General features: G+C 54.3%; 1 protein-coding gene across 7 annotated transcripts in view; it reads right to left on the bottom strand.

The window, feature by feature from the left end:
* Window positions 1-24,263, bottom strand: part of IFT54 (intraflagellar transport 54) — a 61,070-nt gene extending 36,807 nt beyond the window's left edge. For 2 of the 7 annotated variants that reach the window (XM_086720096.1, XM_086720101.1), the window contains exons 1-15: window positions 23,996-24,263; window positions 21,170-21,238; window positions 20,635-20,796; window positions 18,756-18,899; window positions 18,230-18,652; window positions 15,711-15,782; window positions 14,738-14,813; window positions 12,060-12,161; window positions 10,528-10,623; window positions 7,213-7,314; window positions 5,014-5,034; window positions 4,063-4,126; window positions 3,572-3,655; window positions 2,412-2,535; window positions 2,175-2,211 (exon numbers count right to left, since the gene is read on the bottom strand). In XM_086720096.1, the coding sequence (XP_086576222.1) occupies window positions 2,175-2,211; window positions 2,412-2,535; window positions 3,572-3,655; window positions 4,063-4,126; window positions 5,014-5,034; window positions 7,213-7,314; window positions 10,528-10,623; window positions 12,060-12,161; window positions 14,738-14,813; window positions 15,711-15,782; window positions 18,230-18,652; window positions 18,756-18,899; window positions 20,635-20,796; window positions 21,170-21,238; window positions 23,996-24,118 (1,699 nt within the window). In that variant the 5' untranslated portion in view covers window positions 24,119-24,263. The remainder of the gene's footprint in view (window positions 1-2,174; window positions 2,212-2,411; window positions 2,536-3,571; window positions 3,656-4,062; window positions 4,127-5,013; window positions 5,035-7,212; window positions 7,315-10,527; window positions 10,624-12,059; window positions 12,162-14,737; window positions 14,814-15,710; window positions 15,783-18,229; window positions 18,653-18,755; window positions 18,900-20,634; window positions 20,797-21,169; window positions 21,239-23,995) is intronic. The other 5 variants (XM_086720097.1, XM_086720098.1, XM_086720099.1 and 2 more) reach the window with 5 other exon arrangements.
* Between the last annotated feature and the right edge of the window lie 468 nt (window positions 24,264-24,731).

The following is a 24,731-nucleotide window of genomic DNA, read 5'->3' as shown; positions in this document are numbered from 1 at the left end:
ATACGTTATGAGGGAAAAGGGGAGGGAGGTTAAGAGAGACCTAAGAGTTAACATCAATCAGCTGCAACGCAGGGACCTTATTTGGATTCTGACTCAAAGTAGAAAAAATATACAAAACAACTAGGAAAACAGTATTTGATGACATTAAGAAATTGTTTTGTTACCACAGTAGAATTATAGTTATATATATATTTTTAAAGAGCCCTTCTCTTTTAGAGGGACACGTGACATGTTAACAGAAGAAATGATCTTCTCCAGGACTTGAAAACAATCTGGGGGAGACAGGAAACCATCAAAATCCTAGAGGAGAACAAAGACAGCAACCCCTTTGACCTCGGCCACAGCAACTTCTTACTAGACACATGGCTGGAGGCAAAAGAAAGAAAAGCAAGCATGAACCACTGGGGCTTCATCAAGACAAAAAGCTTCTGCACACCAAAGGGAACAACCAACAAAACTAAAAGCAGCCAAAGGAATAGGAGAGGATCTTTGCAAACAACATATTGGACAAAAGGTTAGTATTCAAAATCTATAGGAACTTATCAAACTCAACACCCAAGAAACAAAGAATCCAGTGAAGAAATGGGCAGAAGACATGCATAGATACTTTTCCCAAGAAGACATCCAGATGGCCAACAGACACATGAAAAGATGCTCAACGTCACTCATCATCAGGGAAACACAAATCAAAGCCACACTGAGATACCACCTCACACCTATCAGAGTGGCTAAAATTAACATAAGAAACAACAGGTGTTGGCAGGGATGCAGAGAGAGGGGAACTCTTTTGCACTGTTGGTGGGAATGCAAACTGGTGTAGCCACTCTGGAAAACAATACGGAGGCTCCTCAAAAAGTTAAAAACAGAACTATCCTATGACTCAGCAATTGGGTAATTTGGATAAATATGAATAGGTATTCACCCAAAGGATAGAAACATACAGAATTGATAGGGCACATGCACCCCAATATTTATAGCAGCACTATCAACAATAGCCAAACTATGGAGAGAACCCAAATGTCCATCGACTAACGAATGGATAAAGAAGATGTGGTATACACACACACACACACACACACACACACACACACACACACACACACACACACTGGAATACTACTCAGCCATCAAAAAGAAGGTAATCTTGCCATTTGCAACAACATGGATGGAACTAGAGTATATTATGCTAAGTGAAATAAATCAGAGAAAAACAAATATATGATTTCACTCATACATGGAATTTAAGAAACAAAACAAACATGGGAGGGGGAAAAAAGAGGGAAACAAACCATGACTTTTAACGAAAGAGAACTGAGGGTGATGGAGGAAGGCGGGTGGGGGATGGGTCAGAGGGGTGATGGGCATTGAGGACGGCGCTTGTCAGGATTGAGCACTGGGTCTTTATGCAAGGGATGAACCACTGAATGCTACTCCTCCTTTTGAAGAATTGTTTTTTAGTGTTTATTTTTGAAAGAGAGAGAGACAGAGCATGAGCAGGGGAGGGGTAGAGAGAGAGAGAGAGGGAGACACAGAATCCGAAGCAGGCTCCAGGCTCTGTGCTGTCAGCACACAGCCCGATGCGGGGCTCGAACCCACGAACTGCGAGATCATGACCTGAGCCCAAATCGGACACTCAAGTGACTGAGCCACCCAGGTGCCCCACTGAATGCTACTCCTGATGCTGATATTACAATATATGTTGACCAAGTGGAATATAAATAAAAACTTAAAAACAAAACAAAGAAAACAGCGTGGGGGAATGGGGGTCTGCAGCAGGCAGAGACTTAGAGAAAACGAGATGAGCCGATCACGGCTGAAGCCATGTGATGGGTACAAGGGGGGTCATTAGGAGACTCTTCCTGCTTTTCCAACTGTTTGAAATCAAAGACATTTGGGAAGAGAACAAATATTACAAATATTGTCGATTTGGAAACAACCCCAGAGGTCGAACCTCTACCCTAACCCCACGCCACGCTGGAAGCTACTGACCGAGCCCCAGGGTCCTGGGGCGCTGCACCCCTCAAATCTGGGACTACGAGCCACCAACCGAGGAGGAGCCCATCCGTGCTGTGGTGTCTCAATGATGCTCCTCAGAACCCTGGCCGACACGGGGCGCTCAGAGCTCAAGGGCACGGGACCCCTCCCGCGCACAGCTGTGCGCACCCCACACTCACCATGTTTCTCCTCTTCCTCCACGTCTACCGCTGGCACCTGGGCAGGAAAGGAAGGAGGAAAAAGCTGATTCTCGAAATCCTGCCTCTGCGGATGTCCCCAAAGCAACGACAGAATTAAAGAAGGAGGACATCTAACTGAAAGGTTAGAGGAACGTTCGTCTCCAGAACCTGAATGCGGGAGCATGGATTCCAGCGTCGTCCAAGTGCAACTACAAAAACACGCTCCCGCTAACTCACCACTTCAAGTTCGGACATCTCAGGGAGCTGGGGGGCGGCCTCCACCACAAACTGGTCGTCTTCCTCACCGTCGGAGTTCTGTGCGTCTACAATTACACTGGCCACGGCTTTGCCACTCCCTGTCCTGGAGCACCAGAAATCACATCACACAGGAATGTGCTGGCCACACGTCTGCATCAATCCCATGCACCCCAGGCTCCGAGGGAGGAGTTCAACCACCAACCACCTCCAGAACATCACACAATGTAGGCCTGGGTCCCTGTGAGTCCTGCCCTCTGTGCCCCTACTAATGTTGGCCTCTGGTCCTCACCCAGCCCCCTCCCTGTGCCCCTATCTCACAAGGGCCCCCAGAGCCTCCCCCACCCAGAGCCTTGCCCCTCCCCTGGCCGCACTCTCTGGACACCAGCCCTCCGCCTGCGGCCTCTCACCTGGAGGGCCCTATCCTTCCAAGTTGCAACACCAGGGCAGGGGTGGCAATGTGGCCACAGACCCCTGCTTCTGGGTCTCTCCCAGGAACACAGCAGCCTCCCCCGGTCCCACTTTTCTGGGTCCTGCTCCCTGCCCAGCACCTCCTCTCCCCCGAGTCCTCCCCCCAGGTGACCGCTTCCATCCTAGGGCTCTCTCAGGCCTCCCGTGGCCACTCTCAGGAACTGCCCCGCCCGCTGCCACCCCACTGCAGGCCGCTGTCAGCTCCCCTCTGCTCGCACACTAACTTCTGCTGCACCTGTGCCTGGACCACAAGCCTCCAGACTAAATGCACCATGGCTCCCACCTGCCTTCTCCTCCTCCCGACCCGCCTAACACAACCACGCTTCACCGAGTGCCCGTAACTCCCTCCCCACGATCACAGCACAGCCAAGTGCACGCACACACATGCAGGCTCGCATGCACACGTGCACACCCTCTTCCTGGCTTCGGGGACCTTGTATAAGGTCAGGAGGGAACCTGTGCTTGGGCATGAGCTCTTGAAACGGTACACGTTTCTCCGGCACCAGGCCCTTCAACCCTCAAAAGCATCATCCTGCCCCTGGCGGGGCCCAGACTCGCTTCGCCCCGTGCTCCCCCACACCGCCCCCGGCGTGCCCTGAACCCCTCCCACACACACTCCCCCATCAGGAAGCCCTCTCCACCCTCACCCCGCCTCGCAGCAGAGGCCTCACCTGTCCGCCGTGAGCGCCTCCGCCCCGTCTTGACGCTTCACCCGGGGAGGCGCTGGTCTCGCACTCCCAGGCCGAGGTGGTTTTCTAAACCCAGATATTGGAAAAACAGAGAGGGAATGTGACACACTTGCACATTTCAAAGGGGACGACAGAAAACCCAGGTCAATGTCATCGCTAATTTCCCACCGTCAACTGGTCAGGACGCAGTCTGCAGAGCATTAAGAACATTCCAGTAACCTGACAAGTTGAAAGTATTCGTCTTTTAATCCTGTCTTTTCATTAAATTTAAGATCCAAAAAGTAACCAAAACATTACCATAATTATGAATTTCCCTAAATCTTTAAAATGCCCTATGTGTAGTTACTTATACCCAGCATGTGAAAATTAAGCAAACGGTTTTTGCGTTCTTTGTACAGGCATTTCCTCATAATTAAGCTCAAGCACCGGACAAACGGCAGAAGGTGCAAAGAGAGAGCACGTTGGCCGCAGACCTGATGTTGGCCGGAAGCTCGCTCGGCAGCTCGGATTTCTCCTGGACAGAAGGTCCGACTTCTTCTGAAGCGTGACAATCGCATCAGCACAAAGGAAGAAACACAAATAGGTAAGTGCTTGAAAAGACAGCCATCAGGTAAGTGCAAATGCAAACGAGCTTTATTCGTCTATCATTTTAATGAAGACAGAACAGTCGTTTCTAGAGGTGGGGAAGATCTGGGAGATGGCGTTCAAACCCTGGAAGTACAAACCGATTCTGTTTCTTTGAAAAGGTGGGTGGATCCGGTCAGCTACAACCTGAGAAGGATGGACGTGTGTAATCAGCAGTGTCAAGAGGGTCACCTGCCACCATGTATTAGTGACGGGCGGTGGGTAACTCCAGCCGCACACCAGACCCTCTGCACAAAACGTCATCACTCCAACATGTAACAGTAACGAGCGTGTCTCATCACCACACACACACACACACACACACACACACACACACACACACACGACAGGGGTCCTAGAAGGACGGTCATTTCCATGAGAAACAGTGCTTTTCATCTCCTTCTTCGTATTTTTCTGCATTTAAACAGATTCTACTTTGGGTATGGACCAAATTGTTTCTGTAATCTGAATAAAGCTTTTCATTTTGGTGAAAGGACTTAATCAGTAAGTAACAAACTCTATTAAGGCAATTAAATTCATCCCACTATTTAAAGTAAAAAGCCTTTGTATTCTAGAGAATAGAATGAATCAAAATTTGAATTTAGAAACGTACTTTTTACTCTGGAAAGAGTCCTGAGATGCATTCTTCTGGAACATAAGGTGTGTAGATTAATTCTTAAAGTGGTACACGTATGGTTCCTTAACAAATCTGAGAGTCTATGTTCATATTGACACACACACACACACACACACACACACACAATTTATAGCAAACACACTTAGTGCAGGCCATTCCTTACCTGTATCACTAGGGGAGTCACCTAAAAAAAAAAAAAAAAAAAAAAAGGCACATCAGAAAACCGACTTTTGTTTCAGTGAAGCTCGGAATATGAAACGAGCAGGACTAGGGAAAAACACAAACTAAGTAACACAAACGCCTGTCGGGAAAACACGGCCCTTTCCTCGGAGCCTTTTCCAGTGTCCCACTGTGATCACTTTGTTTTCAAAGAGGGAAAGACAAAGAAGAAAGGAAACTATGACCCATAAAATGCCATTAATGAAAAGACGAAAGGGATATGGAGAGAGAGGATCACACACACAGACGAAAGATACAGGCAACAGCTGACATGCCCAGGGAGCCGCCAGCAGACCGACGGGGACACGAGGGACGAGAGGGGTGACCTGGCAAAGAAGGCTCCGGGCACTCTGACGACTGGACAAGAGCGACGGGGCCCTCCCCGCAGAGCTGGCCAGCAGGGCTCTGCCCCGGCCGAGCTCCCTATGGGCTACCTTTGCTCTTTTCACCCAGGATCCTTCTTCAAGGGCTGCTTTTGGGGGACAGAGGTGACCTACGTGGCCACAAGCACACGAGTGAAGGCCCGGCAGGGGTGGGGTGGACCCCAAGTCACAGGAGGACAATCTCCGTGTGACACGACCACGTTTGCAGAAGCACTGAAGCTGCACGGGTCTGAGTCAGCGCCAGGGACCCGGGGTCGCCCCGAGGGCACACACGCACCCACAGGGGGAAGAGTGCTCCTCGGACACCTTAGCCTGCCCGCCGAGGCGCACTTGAGAACGTTCTGGTCACCGGTCATAGAGCCACGTGAATGATGCCCCAAAGAAGGTGGCTCTAGGGACAGGAGAGGCCACGCCTCCGGGGCGACGGGAACCGGCAGGCCCTACAGGGCCCGTACGTAGGGAACACAGGAGCCTCCCAGAGGTCACGCTGCACAGAGTGACAGGGCAGCGGCCAGGCCCAGTGCAACCGTGGGTTGGTGGTTAGGAAGCACCCGGAAATGGCGCTTCCAGACAGCGCCACTGGAAGGACAGGGTGATGGCAACGGGGGGCTTGGGCTCAACCCCGGGACGGGCCTGCCCTGGGGCCAAAGCAGGTAGCAGCAGACCCTCTCCTTGACACCGTGCTGCCTGGCCCTGGACCCCAGACTCCTAAGCTCTCGTCGAAACTCACGCCACCAGGTTGGGGACACACCGTGGCTGCTGGAGCTCAAGGCTGACACCCGGATGGTGAGCTCACAGCGGCCTCACCCCTTCACAGGTGGGGTCCCCCGCCCTTTGGCGAGGGCTCCAGCCTCAGGGGCGCAGGTCTCGTCCGGACCCTTCACCAGCTCTGCCTCTTTCCCCGCCCACGCACACCCCCTCCCTGGGCAGACCCTGCCCGGAGCACTCCGGAACCTGCCTGTCCCCCCACCGCCCACACGGCCCAGGCCACCCCCGCCTGGACCAAACTGACGCGACCCACGTGCGATTCAGCCGCTCAGCCAGCACGCACCCAGCCCCATGCGGCCCCGTGGCCCCCACGCTCCCGGCCAGCACCCCTCACCACACGGCGCCCCCCAGGCCGGGTCCCCGTGCCCACCGCCTCGGGCCTGCCACGCACCCGGCCTGCGGCGTGCACGAGCCGACGAGTGTCACCCGGCCCGCGGACGCTGGCTGCGGGACGTCCCCTCCGAGCCCGACGCGTGCCCGACAAACGCCGGACGCATCTTTCACCACAATGTTTTCTCGATGCAGAGAAAAACCAGGCCCAGAGCAGAATCTCACCAAGGTGCGACTTAGGACACCCCGAGGACATGACAGAAACGTCGGGTCAGGGCAGTGTCCCGAGCTGTTTAAAAGTCCTCTCTGAACACGAAACGTGGGAGGTGTGCGGCTGGGCCGACGGGACTCCAGCAGTGACTCTGAAGCTCGGTTCGGGTCGTTCCCGACTCCGCCTGGGCTCCGCCCGCCACCCCAGAAAGGACACTGGGGTCACCACGCAGTGACCAGCCTGCCCTAGCCCAGCTGATGTGAAAAGGCGACAGTGGGCCACCCACCACATCCAGTCCCAATGAAGAACCGGGGACTGGACTCCGTGTGGGTCAGAAAGCCAAGGGGACCTGGCTGCCGCCCTCTGGGGAGAGAGGAGCCCCCCGGGGTTACATCCGGGGGGACCCCTCTCCCTCACCGAGAAAGGAGTGAGGAGACGGTGTCCCGCTTACCTTTCTGCTTCACTGCTGGTTCTGGCTCGACGTGCTCACGCCTCAGACTAGCTGAGTTATCGTCTGAAACGTTAGCTGAGTTAGTAGTAGCTTCCTTTGTGCCTGACATAAAACAGTTTAAAATGGGTCACGAAGACGCACACACAGGCGGGTCCCCTCCGGCTCCAGTACTTACCCTGCTCTCCCACCCCACAAGCTCCCAGAACACCCACTGAAGGCAGCTTTGGAGAACTCACACCCAGAACGTTCCTCTCAGCGTGGCTGTGGGATCAGGAGAGGGAAGGGGTGCCCGGACTGTGAGCAGACCCCAGGCCCACTCAGCCCAGGCGGAGGCGTGGAGTCCCCACGGCCGAAGCCAACTAGCCCCTCCACCGCCATTTCCAGAACCTTCTCCACCCACCTCCCCACTGCGGCCAGGCCCAACTGAGAAGCCGCAAATAGGTGGCCGTGTCAGGAAAGCAGGGCGAAGAGAAAAATCCTTCCAGCACAGTGCACAGTCCTAGCGATTGAAAGTTCCCAAATAACTTGTGTACTGATGGCTGACTAATGTGCCAATGTCTATGAAAATAGAAAAAATATCAAACACCTAATAAAACATTTTTTATACTAAAAATAAGGGGCAGGAGGTGCTAGAGGAACAGATTTTCAACTGTGGCAGGACCCAGGGTAGAAAGCTAACCCATCACCACAGGACCTCACTCTCTAAAATGAAATCAGGAGACAAAAATAAAATTAGAAAAATTGTTCCCTTTCCTGAAACACAACCTTACAATTTCTTTAAAGTATTCAAATAAACAGTTTATATCAGAATCAAACTATCATTAACTATCAAAGACCTGATTTTATGTAATAGAACTACATACAATAGAAGACACACAATTTTCTAAGGAAATTGTTTGATCTATAGAAATGCTTTAAACAGCCTGATTCCAATAGTTAATTATTTATGATCTATAAGACAACCAAAGAATATGATATACTAACCTCAAAAATAAATCTAAACTTAAACATCAGCTTGGCAACTGTAGATTATCAATTTTAAAAGAAAACACAAGAACTATAGGTTGTTACACTTTATTTGAAAGTGTCAAAACTTTCCTACACTATACAAAACCCACCACACGGTAAGTGATTTCCAAATGCATCGCCTCTGCCTATATCTCAAGGGGACCAATGACACTTGGCACCATTTCACCGCTTCCAAGGTCTTGTGGCATTCTTTCTTTCTTTCTTTTTAATGTTTATTTTTGAGAGAAAGAGAGACAGAGTGCAAGCAGGGGAGGAGCAGAGAGAGAAGGAGACAGAATCCAAAGCAGGCTCCAGGCTCCGAGCCGTCAGCACAGAGCCCGACGCGGGGCCGAACCCACGGACTGTGAGATCGTGACCTGAGCCGAAGTCAGACACTTGACCCTGAGCTACCCAGGCGCCCCAACTCTGCATTTTTATAATAAAAAGTTGTACACAACAAAGCAACAGGACATGGGTGAGAGCACCCGAGCACAACGCAGCTGTAAGGATGTCCCCATGTCCCGTCAAACAGCGGCAGAGAGAACAGGCCCATCACGCAGCTGGCGCTCCGATACGGAGCAGGGAAGAGGCGGACAGCTTCCCTGTGGGGTGGTTCGGGGCGCGTGGGAGAGCAAGAGGGAGGACACAGCAAAACGCAGGAACGCTCCCGTGACGCCCCGGTCCCGTGGGCGGGCCGCTGCGGCCGAAGTCAGGCCAGGGCCCGGGGAGCAGGCACAACAGGGGCCAAGCATGGCTTAGCAGCACCAGCTCAGGGTGAGGGGACCCGGGAGGAAAGGCTCAGTGAGCAGACCCAGCACTGGATCTGGAAATCACGCCCAGCTGGAAAATCAGCCAAGATGAGGCAGCTGAGAAAACGGAGTCCCGACAGCACGAGATGACCCCTGTGACAGGCATGCTGGTGACCTGCAGGGGCGGGACGTAGGGGCAGGGGGTGGAGGGAGGGGACCGCCCAGGGACCGGGTGCAGGGCTCCACTCGTGGCCGCCAGGGGGCACCGGGCTCCGTTCCAATCTCTGCGAAGCTCTCAACTGAGAACTGTGTGCCACAGGGTTCCGGAGAGAACACCCACCAAGTGAGGGCACAGGTCTAAACAGCCACTCGGGTGTACTTCCATCCCATCAGGCCATCTCAGCACAAGACCCACAGTAACTAACGGGGCATCTGCAAAGCAGGTGCCGTGTGGCCCACGTGCGACAAGCTGGCCACTTTCTGGGCGGAGCTCATTTAGCCTCAAGGCAGGTGCTTCTACACCCACTGAGCGCAGAGGGGCCTGCGGCTCGGACCACGCACCCAGGAAGCTTGCTCGAGGCCAAGAGGTGGCAACGGCAGGAATGGGGTCTTCCCTCTGGTCTGGGACACGGGCAGACGGTCACCGCCCGGCCGGCTGCCCCAGGTGGCGGTCTCCGCTCACACGACTGGCACCACCCACCCCTCTCCCGTGCTACGGGGGCTGCCCGGGGCTCCCCTCTTCGGAGCTGCCCGCAGCTGAGCCTCCGCAGAAAGGAGATCCGTATACTTTGAGAGGATGTGGCCGAACGGCAGCACGCCCCTCCGCCGTCAAGTTCGTCGGTGAGAACCCCCTCTGCCCCACCCCCACTCGTGCTCACGCTCTCTCTCTCTCTCTCTCTCTCTCTCTCAAAAATAAATTTAAAAAAGCATTAAAAAAAAGATTTACGCTATATTTTCTCTTAAATGTCACTCAAGCTTCTTAATATTTCTGAAGAATTTAACGTCACAAATACTGACACTCATCAAGGATCACCCCATCTGAAACCCCGAATTCATGCACCTAATGGCTCCACAGCAGCAGGGCGGGGACGCGACGCACCTGTCCCACTGCCGCCTCAGGTTAAGAGCGCAAGCCACGGGCAACAACGTCCCCTCGTGCCGCAGCAAGCACCCTAAAACCATTTTATCGGGGGCATTCCCTTAATACAACACAGCAGAGCAGGACCGGAAAGCTGAATAATTTCTCTATCCACCCGTCCACATCGTTTTTCTAAATCCCACCAGCAAGATGAAGAAAGCATCTTGATCTAGATGCGAAAATGAGTTACGTGTAAAAAGGCACGTAAAAGTTAACTAAAACTGAGTTAATATTCTTTATCATAACTTAGCAAATTAAAGCAAGCGGAATATCAATGTCATTGATATTGTATCAATATTTGGTATCATTTCTGATCTTCAGTACGTCATGATCAGAATAATAAAAAATATAACTACACCGAGGTAAATACTTTACGTCAAAGTGGTAAAGAATTTAAACTAAAGAGTATCTTTTTCTTACCTATATCCGAGGTCGTAGTTTCCTGATCTGGTTCATTATTTAATCCAGACACTATGGAGCCTAATATTTTAGCTGAGATACTATCTTCCTTTCTTCCTAACACAAAATAGTTAACAACAGATTAAAACATTGCAGAAGACTCTGCGTGTGGGGCAGGTCTTCCCGTTGGGACGGACAGGGCTTTACACGAGGCTCATGGTCGTTCCAGAGTCACAGGACACACACCTCCTCCCCTCCTCCCGCCGCCCCTCCGGCCCCCGGCTCTCAGGACACCCTCTCTCCGGACTGTGGGACCCCCAGCAGTACCGCCTCCGCCCTGCAGGTCCTGGCGGGCTCCAGAGCCCGCCCTCTTCACCTCCACGGTCCCCTACTTGAATTTCACACGAGTTTCCATGTCAGGGAAAGACCACCGTGCAAAAGACCCCCACCTCCTTCGACGTCACCTTCAGTGGCTCCTGCCCCTCCCTGAACCCCGGGCCCACGCCTCCGACTGCTGTCTCCACACACCAGCGGGCTGTTCGCAGGCACTTGAACCTCGTGCGCGGGAAGCAGAATTCCTCGCGCTGCCGCCCACCCCACCAAACGTTTCCTCCCAAAGCCCCGTCGCTTCAGTGAACGGGCCACACAGGTGCCCAGCCCCCTCCCCACTGACCTTACCTCCGTGCCCTCTCCTTTCCAGCAAGTGCCCCGCGGTCACCCCGCATATCTGTCATCCTTCTATAAATGTGTCCTACACCAGTCTGCTCTCACCAGTGACGCTCGGGTCCCTGCCATCACAGTCTCACCCGGACACCTACCTGCCGTCCGGCCTCCACACTTGCGCCTCTCTAGTTTCAAAAGGAGATGCTTCTAAAACCTGAGTCCGGCCTCACGTCCTCCCAGGGCTTCTGCTCACACTCGCTACAAACACTTGACCGACGTGGCCTGCACCTTGGGCCTCCCTCCTCAGGGGCCCCTCCCCCCTTCCCCTCCCTGTCCGCCTCGCTGCTGGGCCTCCCGTCACTCACACAGGCGAGGCTGTCCCCCGCCCAGGGCCTCTGCCTGTTCCCAGACGCCCGCACGTCCCCCGTCACCTTGCCAACTCTGTGTCCGGATGGCCAGTCCTCGGAGCCTCTCTGCCTACGCACCCCGCCCCTACCGCACCCACCCCTCTCGGCTACAGTTTCCATCAAAAGTCTCGTCATTAACGTGAAGGCAGCACCCTCGTTCTCTTTATTATCTGCCTTGTCCCTCTACGTTACACTCCCCGGGGGGGGGCAGGTACTCCAGAAATATCTGCAGAACACTCAAATGGACAATTTCAGCCCGTCACTGACTTACGGTAGGAGACCCACTCACGGTTGGGGCAGCTCTGGCGGGCAGGGCTTCACGCCCCGAGCCTGCACCACCCTGGCCAGAGCCACCCCTCCACAGCCCCGGCCCGGCTCAAGCAGGGCTCCACCCCCAGAGCTGCACCTGTCCCCTGGTCAAAGAGAAGCAACGGTGTCACTCTCCAACATTCACAGCCCCCACGAGGGCTTGCTTAGTCTTACCGAGCTGTTTCACGGTATGTTCCTTCTTAGCTTTACTGTAGGAAGGGTTATGTTGTTTTTCAGGGGAGGCACTATTTTCACTGGTTCTAGAGTCCCTTCTTCCTGATGTGAAATTGCACAATGAAAGTATGTGTTAAACGTAACTTGTAATGCTTCATTGTACAGTCACTCGTAGTATATTTTTCTGCTATAAGACACTACTTAATCATAGGCAAAAATCATCGTGTTGTTATGAAGAATGTTTTTTGGGTTCTGTGGGGATTCTAGAAGAGCTTTAAGAGTCTGTGTGTCTAACAAACCTGGGACCCCACACTCCAGTAAATGTAGGCTCATCTCCTTGAGTAGAACATAGATGTCCTGTGCCTCATGCACCTTGCGGATGCTGGACATTTGCCCAAGTGCCCTGTGCCGTACCCATTTGAGCACGGCAGCTCTGGTGGGGGAGGCTGGGCGCTGAGGTCCGCGCCTGACTGGCAGGCAGGGGAGAGCCCACCAGCTTGCTGACACCTCGGTAAAGCTCATCATCACAAAGCCTGGAATCTCTGGTGATCGGATCTCAGTGAGACCACGGGAAAGGAGCCCTAAGGCACAAGCTCCCCAGTCAACTCAGACGCACACACCCTGAGCTATTAGAAAAGCAGACAGTAGGGGCGCCTGGGCGGCGCAGTCGGTTAAGCGTCCGACTTCAGCCAGGTCACGATCTCGCGGTCCATGAGTTTGAGCCCCGCGTCAGGCTCTGGGCTGATGGCTCAGAGCCTGGAGCCTGTTTCCGATTCTGTGTCTCCCTCTCTCTCTGTCCCTCCCCCGTTCATGCCCTGTCTCTCTCTGTCCCAAAAATAAATAAACATTGAAAAAAAAAAAAAAAAAATTTAAAAAAAAAAAGAAAAGCAGACAGTAACAACCGTCAGCTTGAAACAACCCGAAACCAACAGAACTATGGGCTGAGATGAACACAGGCCAGGTTTGGGGTGCAGTGACAACAGTCAGCGACACGCACACGTTCTGACACTCATCGCTAGTAACGGGGGAGAGAAGACACCATCGCTGAACAAAGTGACCACAAACGAGCGCAATCCTGACCGCCGACACCGCCCAGCACGGGCACACGCGTCCTCTTGGGGGAGGCGGAGACACGCGTCCTGACTCGAAACCATAGGTGTCCAGTCTTCCGCAGTGAGGGCACAGGCAACCTAATCCTGACAAACTAATTAGTTCTGTTCGAGGGACGTGAGACTCTTTGATGCAATGTTGTAAAATAACCTGGAAGAATAAGCGCATAAAATGGCTTAATATCAATAATTCTGGAACACCTGGTGTTCCAGAAAAATAAACTGAGAGCCTCACCTTACAGCGTCACTAAAAAGATTAAATATAAAAATGCAGGATAAAGCACAAATCTTCGTCTCTCGAATCTCTAGACAAACTACAAAAAAAAAAAAAAAAAAAAAAAAAACGACTGGCTGCTTCCAGTGCAGAAAAATCAAGCACTCAGGCAAGTAAGGGACGAAACACAGCGAGTAGAGATGAACTGGGGGGGGGGGGAAAAAGAACAAACACGTATCTAAAAATCGGCAGACATGCTTCACAGACAGCGAACTTGTGCAAATTAAGGACAACACGGAAACTCCATCACAGCAGTGACGAGCCCACAAAGGAGAGGACAGGCCCGAGAGGTCAATACACATGATTAACACACGTTAAAAATGCACAATTTCACTAGCAATTAAAAAGAGCCAGCACCGTTCATTTTTCACGGACCCAAGTCGGCAAGCCTCAAAGACACCGGAAAAGGCGTTGGGCGCGGGGAACTGATGTGCACCTTGGCTGACACCCGAAAGCCTGCCTGCCCCGGGCACCAGGGGCCCCTCCCGGGAGCCTCGCCCACAGAGATCGCCCACAAGAGGCCAGGTGCCGGCACAGAGATGCTCAAGGGCACCGCATACCATTATGAGGAGAGGACTCTGCCTCATCTCCGTGCCACTTCTCACGTCCAACTAGGTCCACGCTACCTGGACCTCTACGATGTAGGAAAAGGATGCCTTCTCGGACACGACCGCTGCTCAAAGTAACGTGACACTTCCCTGGAAAGCCTGCAGGGGTGCTCGCCGGCACCGGCCTGACCCTCGCTCCCACCTACTGGTCCGTCAGAACCAGGTACTGCCCATGGGCTAAGCCCCGGCCGGGCCTGCCCACTTGAGCTCCAGCTCCTAGCTTTTGGCATGATTCCTGGGGACCATTTCTGATCTTTAAATGGTAAACATCACCTAAGAGCAGGGTGCTTTCGTCGGCCACTCTGCATCAGGATTAAATTGAGCCTACCGATTCACACGACCAGAGTCAAGGAAACACGAGCGACTGGCAACCATTTCTGGAAGATTAAAATTTGAGCACATCTCCCAGATTGCAACAGATCTCCAGCAAAGAGGCGCTCCCCTGCCCCTGGTGTCATGGGCTCACACACACACATGCACGGGAGACAGAGGGAGAGGAAGGGAAAGAGGAAGGGAGAGAGGGAGAGAGGGAGAAAGAGACAGACAGACATATCTTCACCCCTTTCACATAGCCTTTGTTCATTCCCCCAATGGTACATCTGCCTTCTAGCCACAGGACTTTTTTCTACCAGATACGGTGACCGATTTCCATATTTTCAGTTACTTATAATGATAAATTTGCAGTACCTTCCATTGAATTTTTGGATCGCCGTTTTGACATCTTTGCTGTCACGGACCCAGACACTCTAGTGGAAACCTCAGTCTTAAAGAAAAGAGAAGGAGAAGGAATGAATTAGTGCGTATGTCACAGCAATACGTTGAGCAGACTTCCTACTCAAGCTCTGCTTAACGAAGAACAAAGAGCAAAGAGAACACCACCATCCAGACGCTCGAGAGCGGAACGGGGCTGCTCCAGACCCAAGGCTGAACTGAACACACGGAGGCCCCTTCACTCTACAGTCAGAAACCAATCTTCTGCAAAGGCCTAAAAAGGCCAGCGGTCCACCAGCCACACTGAGAAACACTATCTTAGCAACTGTGCTCCCGAGGACTCACTCTCGGTGGCTATACGCTATTCACTCACACGTGTCAGTCCGTAACAATTCACAGTGCGAGCGTTCACGTTTAAAGACAGCACAAAGCAGCCGCTGTGGTTTTGCTGCACCTGCCAGGATGACTCCTAACTGGCCCCCAGCCTCCACTCCACACCTCATCCATCTTCCCTGAAGCTGCCTGGATACACTTTCTGAAATGCAAACTGGACTGTGAAAGTCGGGATGAGTCTAACCTCTGGGGCCCAGAGGCGCAGAGATGACATGGCCCAGCCTCAGCTGTCCCCCAGCCGTAGGATACGCACCGCAGGGTCCCACATAGGCTGGGCACAGCTTGGAGGGGTCCCTCCAGTGCCCCTGCTTTCCCTGTCTGCCTGGAGATTGGACCCTCTCCCGGATGACGCCCCCATCCCTTTGTACCCCATACATCATACTTGTCAAATAAACGAATAAGCCCACAGCCCACCATGGACATCTGGACTCCTGCATGAGCCTGGGCCATGTCCCACGCCCGGGTCTCCGTGGGCTGGAAGAGGCCACAGTGCTGCGGTCACCACATCAACACAGCTACCCGTTTACGTCTCTTGAAATTACTTTTTAAAGTTTACCTCTGTTTCAGCTTTGGAGTCTTTCACAGATCCATCTGACAACTTTTTAGACACCTCCCCTGAGTTCGAGGACTGTTAAAAAAAACAACAACAATAATTCATCATATTCTGTTGGTATTCAAATCTGTGACATCTACAAACACATCAAGATGCGAGACGTTTCTTGCTGACCAGCAGCAAGATCACTTTCCCTTAAGAGCATCGGTCACACTCCAGGCCTGACACCACCCATGTTTCCAAAGGGCCTTCCGGGACCTTTCTCCACGGGGCAGACCGGGCAGGGCCACGGGGTCAGGGCGGTGCCTCTTGGGAAACTACGGAACGGCTTCTCCTAGACATGCGGGATCCCCACACCAGGCCAAACTCCTCAGCGAGACGCAGGAATCTGGAAACGGGGTAAGGAGTGAACAGAAACGGACACACAGCCACAGTCCGTGCTTCCGAGAGTGGGGCAACGTCCGAATGGACGCTTCTTTGTAAGCGAAGGCTTCAGGCTGTGCATCGGGAAAGAGCAAATTACGTGCAAACTGCACACGCCAACTCAGTCCTACAGTCAGGTCTCTAACAGACGCATCTTGATGCGAGGAGGAGAAAGCAGGAGAGACTACACAGAGATCGTCCTCCTCGAGGACTGAAAAGCAAAGGACTACGGTTCAAGTCAACGACCACGTGTCCTCCTAACTCCCTGCAGAAGGCACCAGGCTGTCCTCCTAATTCCCTGCGGAAGGCATCAGGCTCTGTGCGCAGCCCCTCGCCCGCCCCGCTGTCCCCTGAGGGTGAGGAGTCACCGTACCCCCAGCCCTGACACCTGGCCCTCCCCCCCCCCCACACCCCCACACTCTAGACACACCAACCACCCGCCTCATCTTCACAAAAAGCCTGAGGGGGACTGAGAAGGTCTGATCATCGTCTCTTCCAGACAGAAATCGAGTGGAAGAGAGTCAAGGGAGCTGACGGAGGGTGAGGACGGGAGCCTCCCCAGAGCCGCCGGTACCAAAGTCCTGGAGCCTGGTTCCCTGGGAGGTGTCCACACGGGTGTCCTCACCACCAGCGAGCACTGCCCTGCAGACCCCGCAGAGGAACCCCAGATTTACACGGGAGCAGCTGGCCCCGCAAAACCACCCCGACGGCCGGCTTTGGGGGCCTGGAGGACCAGCTCTGAGCAGAAGCACAGGCCCAGGGCACCCAGCTGGCTCAGTCGGTAGAGCAGGCGACTCTTGATCTTAGGGTCGTGAGTTCAAGCCCCACGTTGGGCAAGGAGCATACTTAAAATTAAAAAACAAATAAGTAAATAAAAATAAATTAAAAAAAAAAAAAAAAAAGGCAGCAGCAGCACAGGTCCCTCGCCCTGGTCTCACCCACGAAGTCAAGCCATCACTCCCACCAGGCTCCAGTGTCCCACAGACCCGCCTATAAAAACTCGTCTTTGGAATTAGCTTTCTATTTATAACACCGGTCACAGCATCAGCAGTTTCAGTGAACGTACAGTATGGGAAACTTCATAAGACCTGGACAGCTGAGAAGGTCATCCCATTCCGGGGGCTGCCCAACTCGGGCACAGAAAAAAACGAGAGAACGTGCTAGCGCCTCAGAAAAATGAGGTCAGTGAAAAATACTTTTTCTTAGACCTCTAAAAAGAGGCCAAAGGTGCGGAAAGCCTTTGTTATTTCTAAAGCCTTTCTCTAAGGGAAGCCTGGTTTTCAGGACACATATCACAGGGCCCATCACTCCAGGGGGCTCCTGGGAGACCCTGAGGCTCCCCCAGGGTCATGCCCACTGGGCCCGTCATCGCCCAGTACAGTACATCCCAGAGATGCCACAGGGCCGGGAGGCACAACCCCGAGTGCCAGCACTGGCCCTGCTCCTCACTACCCAACCACCTCACCTGGGCAGACCCTGAACCTTTCCAGACCTTGGCCCCTCCTTCCTAGTAGCTGGAAACCAGCAGATCTCCACATTCCGCCTCTGGGACGCCAAAGTGTCCCCGTGAGAACAGGCACCTGCAAAGCCAGTCCTGACGGAGGCCTCCCCACCTCTATGAGCCCAAAAGTCACCTGCACGTTTAGAAAACACCGTCTGAAACCAAATAAATTTTCTGGCCTGTCGTAAATGTACCTGAAAACTTAATCAAACGAGAATTACAGCAATCAGAGGTCTTGTGCTCCTCCACTAATGCGCACAGGACTTAGAGCGTGGCCCTAACCCTGCCAGAAGTCAGCCGTGCCCACAAGCCAGGCGGTGCGTAAGAGCCTGCACACGGCTGAGGCACACGTAGGAACTGCGCGCACAGCGACGGCGTGAAGCTCCGTCTTCCCAAACGCCCACGTGCACGCCCACAGTGCAGAGGTGAGGGGAGCACCTCGTGAAACACCTGGCAACGCCTGGGGTCGGTGTGGGGTTCCCCTGGGAACCCGAGCCTGCCGTAGGTGGTGCTGGAGAGAAGCGGTTTCCTAATCATGCCACGACGACGACAGAAATCACTGCAGGTTAAAGGCAGAGGGCCGCAACCAGGACTTTACCTTCCTCTCCGGTTTGTCGTGCTCTCTGCTCTTCTCCCTGTCGGGGTTCCTGGAGAGGTCCCCGTCCTTGCCCCTCCGCCTGTCGCGGTCCCTGTCCCGGCCCTTGTCTCGCTCCCGCTCTCGCTCTCGCTCCTTCCGTCTCTCCTTCTCCTTCCCGGCCTCACTCCGTCGCTCTCTCTCGCGCTCCATGTCCTTGTCCCGCTCTCGGGTGCCTCTGTCCCTGTCCTGCTTGGCCCGGTTCCTGGCTCGCTCTCTCTCTCCTTCTCGGTACTTGTCCCTCTCCGGCTCCTTGTGTCTCTCACGGTCGTTCTCCATCGTCTTGTCCTTGTCCTTGTCTTGTGCTTTGCTTTCTTCTTTCACTTCTTCCCTCTGTTTCTGGTCTCTCCTCGCACTTTCCTCATTTATCTCAGAATATCTTTTATCCTGAAGAAAAGGTCAAAATAACAGCATCACTTATAAACACCTTTACCTGGGCTACAAAAAGACTCATTATCTCCCTTCCGGATATGCGCAACTTGCAATTCACCTCTTTATCTTCACGAACTCCGGGCCCTTCCTCTCGCGCATTCCTGCTGTCCAATTCCTGAGACTTGGACGTCAGGGAGGGCCTTGCCTTCGCGTCCCCCCTCTCTCCAGCCAACACTCGTTTCACCGCATCGTCACTGGAGAGCTGGTCATCAGAGCGGGAGGAAACGAAAGGCAAGGTGACAGTGACATCAGCACAAGTGACAAATGCGAGCGTCGGCATTCAGGGACAGCTCGTTAAACGCGTTCTGCGTCTCCCCAGGAAGGTCCTGGGAGAAAATACTGGAAGCAGATGCTGTTAGCACAAAGCACGGCCTCTCCTGGTAACTGTCGTCTCCGGCGCGTTAGCACGGACAACAAAGGCGACCCACACAGTTCCACAAGTGCCTGAACTCCGCCCAGGATCAACCGGGCCCCGCATGGAAAGGGCCTCACGGAATGATCTAACTCGAGCTCTATGAAACACAAAAACCCTCCTGCAGCGTCCCTGCCACCACGCAGAGGCTTCGAACACCTCCGCTCAGGAATCCCGCCTGTTCATTCCACAAGGATGCCCTGAGCGACTGTCACACGCCAGGCGCTAGACCACAGGTCAAGGACGCTTGTGCGTACTGGGGGAGAGACCAAATGCGACAATTACACGCCTGGGAGGGAGGAGAGGCCAGGGCTCTGGGACAGCCGATCCCACACCTGCTGCCAGACAAAGAAACAGGAAGCATGACCATGCAGGGGACCTCAGGGTTCAGGCACAGGTGTGAGAGCTGAGAGGGAGCCGGGGGACAGGAAGTAGACCAGATCTCCAGAAGCCTTGTGAGCCAGGCCATGGAGAGGCTGTGCCCAGACGCAACAGGAAGCTGGCAATGGATTCAGCAGGGAAGGCAGGAGTCAAATGTGTTTTGAAAGAGAAGGAACATGAAGGATGCAGGGGTGGGGACTGGGGACAGAGCCGGGGCACTGGCGGAATGAGCTCCTCGTTTCCAAGCCTGAGAGTTGGATGCAGACCAGGGCGAGACTCTCTGGAGGCCTCCTCGGGGCCCTGCTCCCCACCCCCACCACCGCTGTGTGGGCTGAAGGCCACCCTTTCCCACTTTGGCGACATGGAAGGTTAGCCCCCGCCCACGATCCATAGGGTCCACGAAGGGCTATATCAGCAGCTATGCCCTCTCCCCAGGCCTTAGAGACACCTGCTTCCATCACCAAGCTGAGATGTCCTTAACGTCCTTGGCAAGAATGACCCGGGCTGGGTCTAAGCAGAGACCCCAGCTTCAAACCCACAGTGAGGATCCCAGGAAGTAACCAAGCGGCCCCTGTACAAGTGACACAAGGTGTCTCTGAAGGCAGCACAGCTCTGCAGCCAACAGCCAGGAGGAGAGGAGGAGCAGAGGGACAGTGCGGGGCAGGGGGAGGGAAGGAAGGGATGGAGAGAAGCAGAAAACAGAGGCTGGAAAGGTAGGCAGAGGACAGGAACATCCCACGAGCCCCAGAGAAGAAGAAAAGCAGGTCCTCTGCCCTGCCCACCCCCTGCCCCCGCCCCCGCCCCTGCGCTGGAAGGAGGCCCAAAAGGAGAAGGCAGGCAGGGCTGGGTGCACGGGCACGCAGCCTCCAGCCACCCGCCCCGAGAGCAAGCGCCTGTGAGGTCCCCTGGTTCACAGTGAAGCCTGGAGAAGGTGTGCGTGGCATCCCCTCACTTGTTTCACGGTACAGTTTTAAATCGCTTCTCCTGCGACTCGGAGGCTGCGAAGCATAGCCTTTGACAGACGCCACCGGACCCTCTCCCCACGCTTCCGACCCTGCCGTCCCCATCTTGCTTTCTGGTCCTGCCAGCTCTGCACCCCTGCACTACCTTGCTGAGACAGCACTTTGCAGTTCGCCAGCATTACCTTGCTGAGGCAGCACTTTCCAATTCTCTGCAGCAGCTCGTTAGTTCTCTCAGGCTCGTGCCCGGCCACGATCCGCACTGGTTTCGCCGACAGCGGCTCTCCTGAAACCATCACCACCACGTCTATGGCCTTCTGAAGGAAGCTAATTTTTGCATCTTTATCCTGAAAGATTTCCATTCAAAACACAAACAAAAAAGTACTTCCAAAGAACTCTGCACCTTCTTCGGTATGTTCAACAGGCACGCTTACTGTTGGTAGATGTCAAATCTGGAAATACGAACCCTCTGTCACAAAACAAAACGACTCGCTGACGCTTTTAATTCTAGCGGAGAGGCCGGAAGAAACCTCGAAACACTGACTCCATTTGTTAACGGATAAAATCAGCACGATGCGCAGTTGGCGGAAAAAAGGAAACGGAACGGGAAGGGCGAACCGCAGCCCACAGAGTAACCGACCCCTCGAGCCGACACACACCCGGCACGCCGCTGACAAAACACCCATTCGTTAAGGTGAGGGTGTGACGCCCCCAGCCTACCTTAACGTTGTCGGACTTCATCTCGGCATCCGTGTAGAGGCCCTTCATGAAACCAGTCACCCTGATCACCTTCAAAAGATCGAGGCCACGGTCAGCACCTCACGGGACAGCCCCTTCATCAGCCTCACCCCCGGAGCCCCACGGTCAGGAGCCGTCAGAGCCTGTCCACATCCAGGATTTAATTCCTTCACTTGCTCAACAAGCTTTGGAGTATCTACCGCATGCACGGCCTTTTACCAGGCAGGACCCAGTCTGGAAGTGGGGACAGGTGAATGTTACAAAGACTTGCAGGGCACTAGGGAGCACTAGATCGGTCCCCAACCCAAATGCAGGAGGGGCAAGTGTGTCAGGGAAAGCTTCCCAGAGGAAATCAGATCTAAACTGAGGCCACCGCTACCAGGAAACCAGAGTGGGGGGCGGGGGTGTTTAGGAAACACGTGTCAGGCTAAACGGTCCCTGCAAGTTCCCGGGGCCAAGAGGGTCCCGTTCAAGGGAGCAAAAGAGTTCAGTACAGGGATGCCTGGGTGGTTCAGTCGGTTAAGTGACCGACTTCGGCTCAGGTCATGATCTCACAGTTCGTGGGTTCGAGCCCCGCGTCGGGCTCTGTGCTGACAGCTCAGAGCCTGGAGCCTGCTTCTGATTCTGTGTCTCCTCTCTCTGCCCCTCCCCCACTCACACTCTGTTTCTCTCCCACTCTCTCTCTCTCTCTCAAAAATAAATAAACATAAAAAGAGAGAGAGAGAGAGAATCCTTAATATTCCTGGAACCTTTTCATTTTGTCTCTTTTGACGTTTTCCTAGTTTGCAGGCAGTAAAATTGTGAATAATAATTTTAAGGGACACAAAACATTAATCTCACAAGATCAATGCTTTGATTTATGAAAGAGGCTGAGTTAGTTGAGCCGTAGCTAAGATACCAACGGTGATTTGAACACAATACTCAGAGGCAGTGAAGAATTTTCAGAGGAGACTCTTCACCCCCTACCTGAAAATGCTTTCCAATAGGTCAATCATCCTAATATCCTTAACAAGTAGGTGCCAATTAATGAATTTGCCTTTACACAGGGCAGAGAAATTAACTTCAGCATTAGATTAGGAAAGAAAACCCATGAAAGAAAAGCAGACCGTCGGTTCCCAGCGAAGAACGTGTAACTCCTTCCACACAGCCTGGCTGCCTGGTCAATCGAGTCAATTCCTGCTAGAATGTCCCTCCTCCTCCTCCACTTCAATGTGCTCTGGCCTTCCAGGAGCCCAGCACCACACCAAGACCCACAGGATGAGGCATATGCCCCCTGCCTCCCCACTTCAGTGGCCAGACAGGACTAACACAGAAGATAAAGGTGTCATGTCGGGCCATGGTGGCACGCACTGGGGTCAGGCAGCCTCACCTCCTGGCTTAGACATCACTACCTGCCTACTTCGCAGGATAACACAGCACACAGCCCAGCTCCCACCAGGCTCTCCACACGGCCCTGTCCCCTCCCAAACACTGGCCGGGACAGGTGGAAGGAGGTAGAGGCTAGGCAAGACAGCCCTGGGATGTGGCTGGGATTCCAGAGTCTCAAGCACAGTTAGGGTGTTTAACACAGAGGTGCACATTATAAACTAAGCTGAGAGAGCGGATAAGTAAAGCAGTTTGTGGAGAGGAAGGCGCCCACCGGTCGGAAAGAGAAGTGAAGACGAGCACCAATTCGGGGAGCCCTCAGAAGCCTGCAAGTTCAACCTGATTCCTAACTCCCAGAGGCCACGCCCAAGTTGCTGGGTTCAATACCCTTCTTAGCTGCACCACGGAACGCGCCTCGGCCTGAGTTACCAGGAGCCTTGACAGCCCGGTTCAACGACGAAGGCTGGCTGTGCACCTTCTGTGTACCTTACTCAGTTCAGTTCACCCAGGATATGGCAACAGACACACACGGTCTCCACCGTTCGGTAATTCACCATCCACTGGGGAAAAGTTACAGACAATCTCCATGGAGGCCAGGCTGTGCCCTTCAGCGGCAAATATCAACCTGCTCTTCTAGAGTTTTCCCTTTGGGGTCCCACTACAACCACCTTCAACAAATTCACCCCCAGGTTTTTATCAAACATCTAAAACATGGGGACCACGGTGCAGAGTAGTGTGGAGAATGCTCGGGAAACATGAGGATAGAAAAGAATAACTTCAATATCCCACAATGTCTGGTCACTTTTCACGAGCCAGGCACTGAAAGGGCGGGGGGGGGGGGGGGGGGCACAAAAACGGCCCTGCCAAGCTAAATGGAAGATGAGTTCTAACAGATACACAGGAAAGAAATAAGGCTCCCTGGGGGGCGGAGGGAGGCGGCCCAGTGGGGGTGGATGAGAGGGCAGAGCAGGGGTGAAGGCAAGGAACTCGGTGCACAGGCACCGCGGGATTGGGCCCAGCGGGCCCAGGCAGCGGCTGTGCTGGGCTAGGCGAGGCCGCCTCTAACGCCAACCCTGATTCTGGCCTAGACCCCTACCTGGGCCCCGATCCCAGGCTCCGAACCGGCCCGTCCGCACCTGGGCCCTGACCACCCCCCCACACCCCCGGGCCCCGCACCTGGGACCCTGACTCCCGGCACTGACCCTGACCCGGGTCCCGACCCTGGCTCGTCCGCACCTGGGCCCCGGCCCGCACCTGGCACCCCAACTCCGGCTGCACCTGGGGCCTGACTCCTAGCGCCGGCGCCCACCCGGGTCCCGACCCGCACCAGGGCCCCAGCCCCCACCTGGGACCCTGACTCCGGCCCTCACCTGGGTCCTGACCCCCACCTGCGTCCCGACCCGCACCAGGGCCCCGACCCTCGGCCCCCGGCCCCGCCCGCACCTCCGTGATGATGTCGTGCAGGTAGCGGAACGGGGGCTTGTTCAGCAGCTTCTCCGTCAGCGGCGGCCTCCGGATCACCTTCCCCAGGGCCTCCTGCGTCCGCTTCACCACTGCCGCGTTCATGGCGGCGGCGCCCGAGCCCGCGCCCCCGCCGCCCCCGCCAACCCGCCGAGCCTAAGCCGCGCTCCCGGGCCGCCGCCGGCCCCGCCGCCGCCGCCGTCCGCTCCGGCCTGGACGCAGCGCCCGGGCTCCCATCCCACAGTGCACCGGAGTCGGCTACGGCGCGTGCGCGGGGCCGCAGGCGCCCGTCGCCAGGGCGGCGCGGCCTTAGCAACGGACGCGCCGCGGCGCCCCGCCCCAGCGCCTGCTGGGAGAAGTCTGCCCCAGAAGTCTTGCCCGCGCTTCGCAACTTGGACGAGGCCACGCCCTTGGTGTTCTAGCAGGTGTCGGTGATTGTGTCCCACCCGTCTGCGGGCCGCCGCGCACAAGTTCACTGCAGAAGTCCTTCCAGCAGTTTGGAGGCTTTGTGATCTGTTTTTGGTTCTTTTTTATTAAAAGATGCTGATTGTAGCCCCATTTTTAAATCCTTTGTTTTATTGAGATATAATTGACTTATATGGCATCAGTTTCAAGTGTAGGACATAATGATTTGGTATTTGTGTACGTCGCAAAATAATCACCACAGTAAGTCTAGTTCACATCCACCACCATAGTTTCAAAAGCTGTTTATTGTAAT

Source organism: Puma concolor, chromosome C1, assembly GCF_028749965.1.
Source record: "Puma concolor isolate L17-30 chromosome C1, mPumCon1.1.hap2, whole genome shotgun sequence".
NCBI lineage: Eukaryota > Metazoa > Chordata > Mammalia > Carnivora > Felidae > Puma > Puma concolor.
Note: the sequence above shows the minus strand (reverse complement) of the source record. Positions and strands in the feature narration are given on the sequence as shown.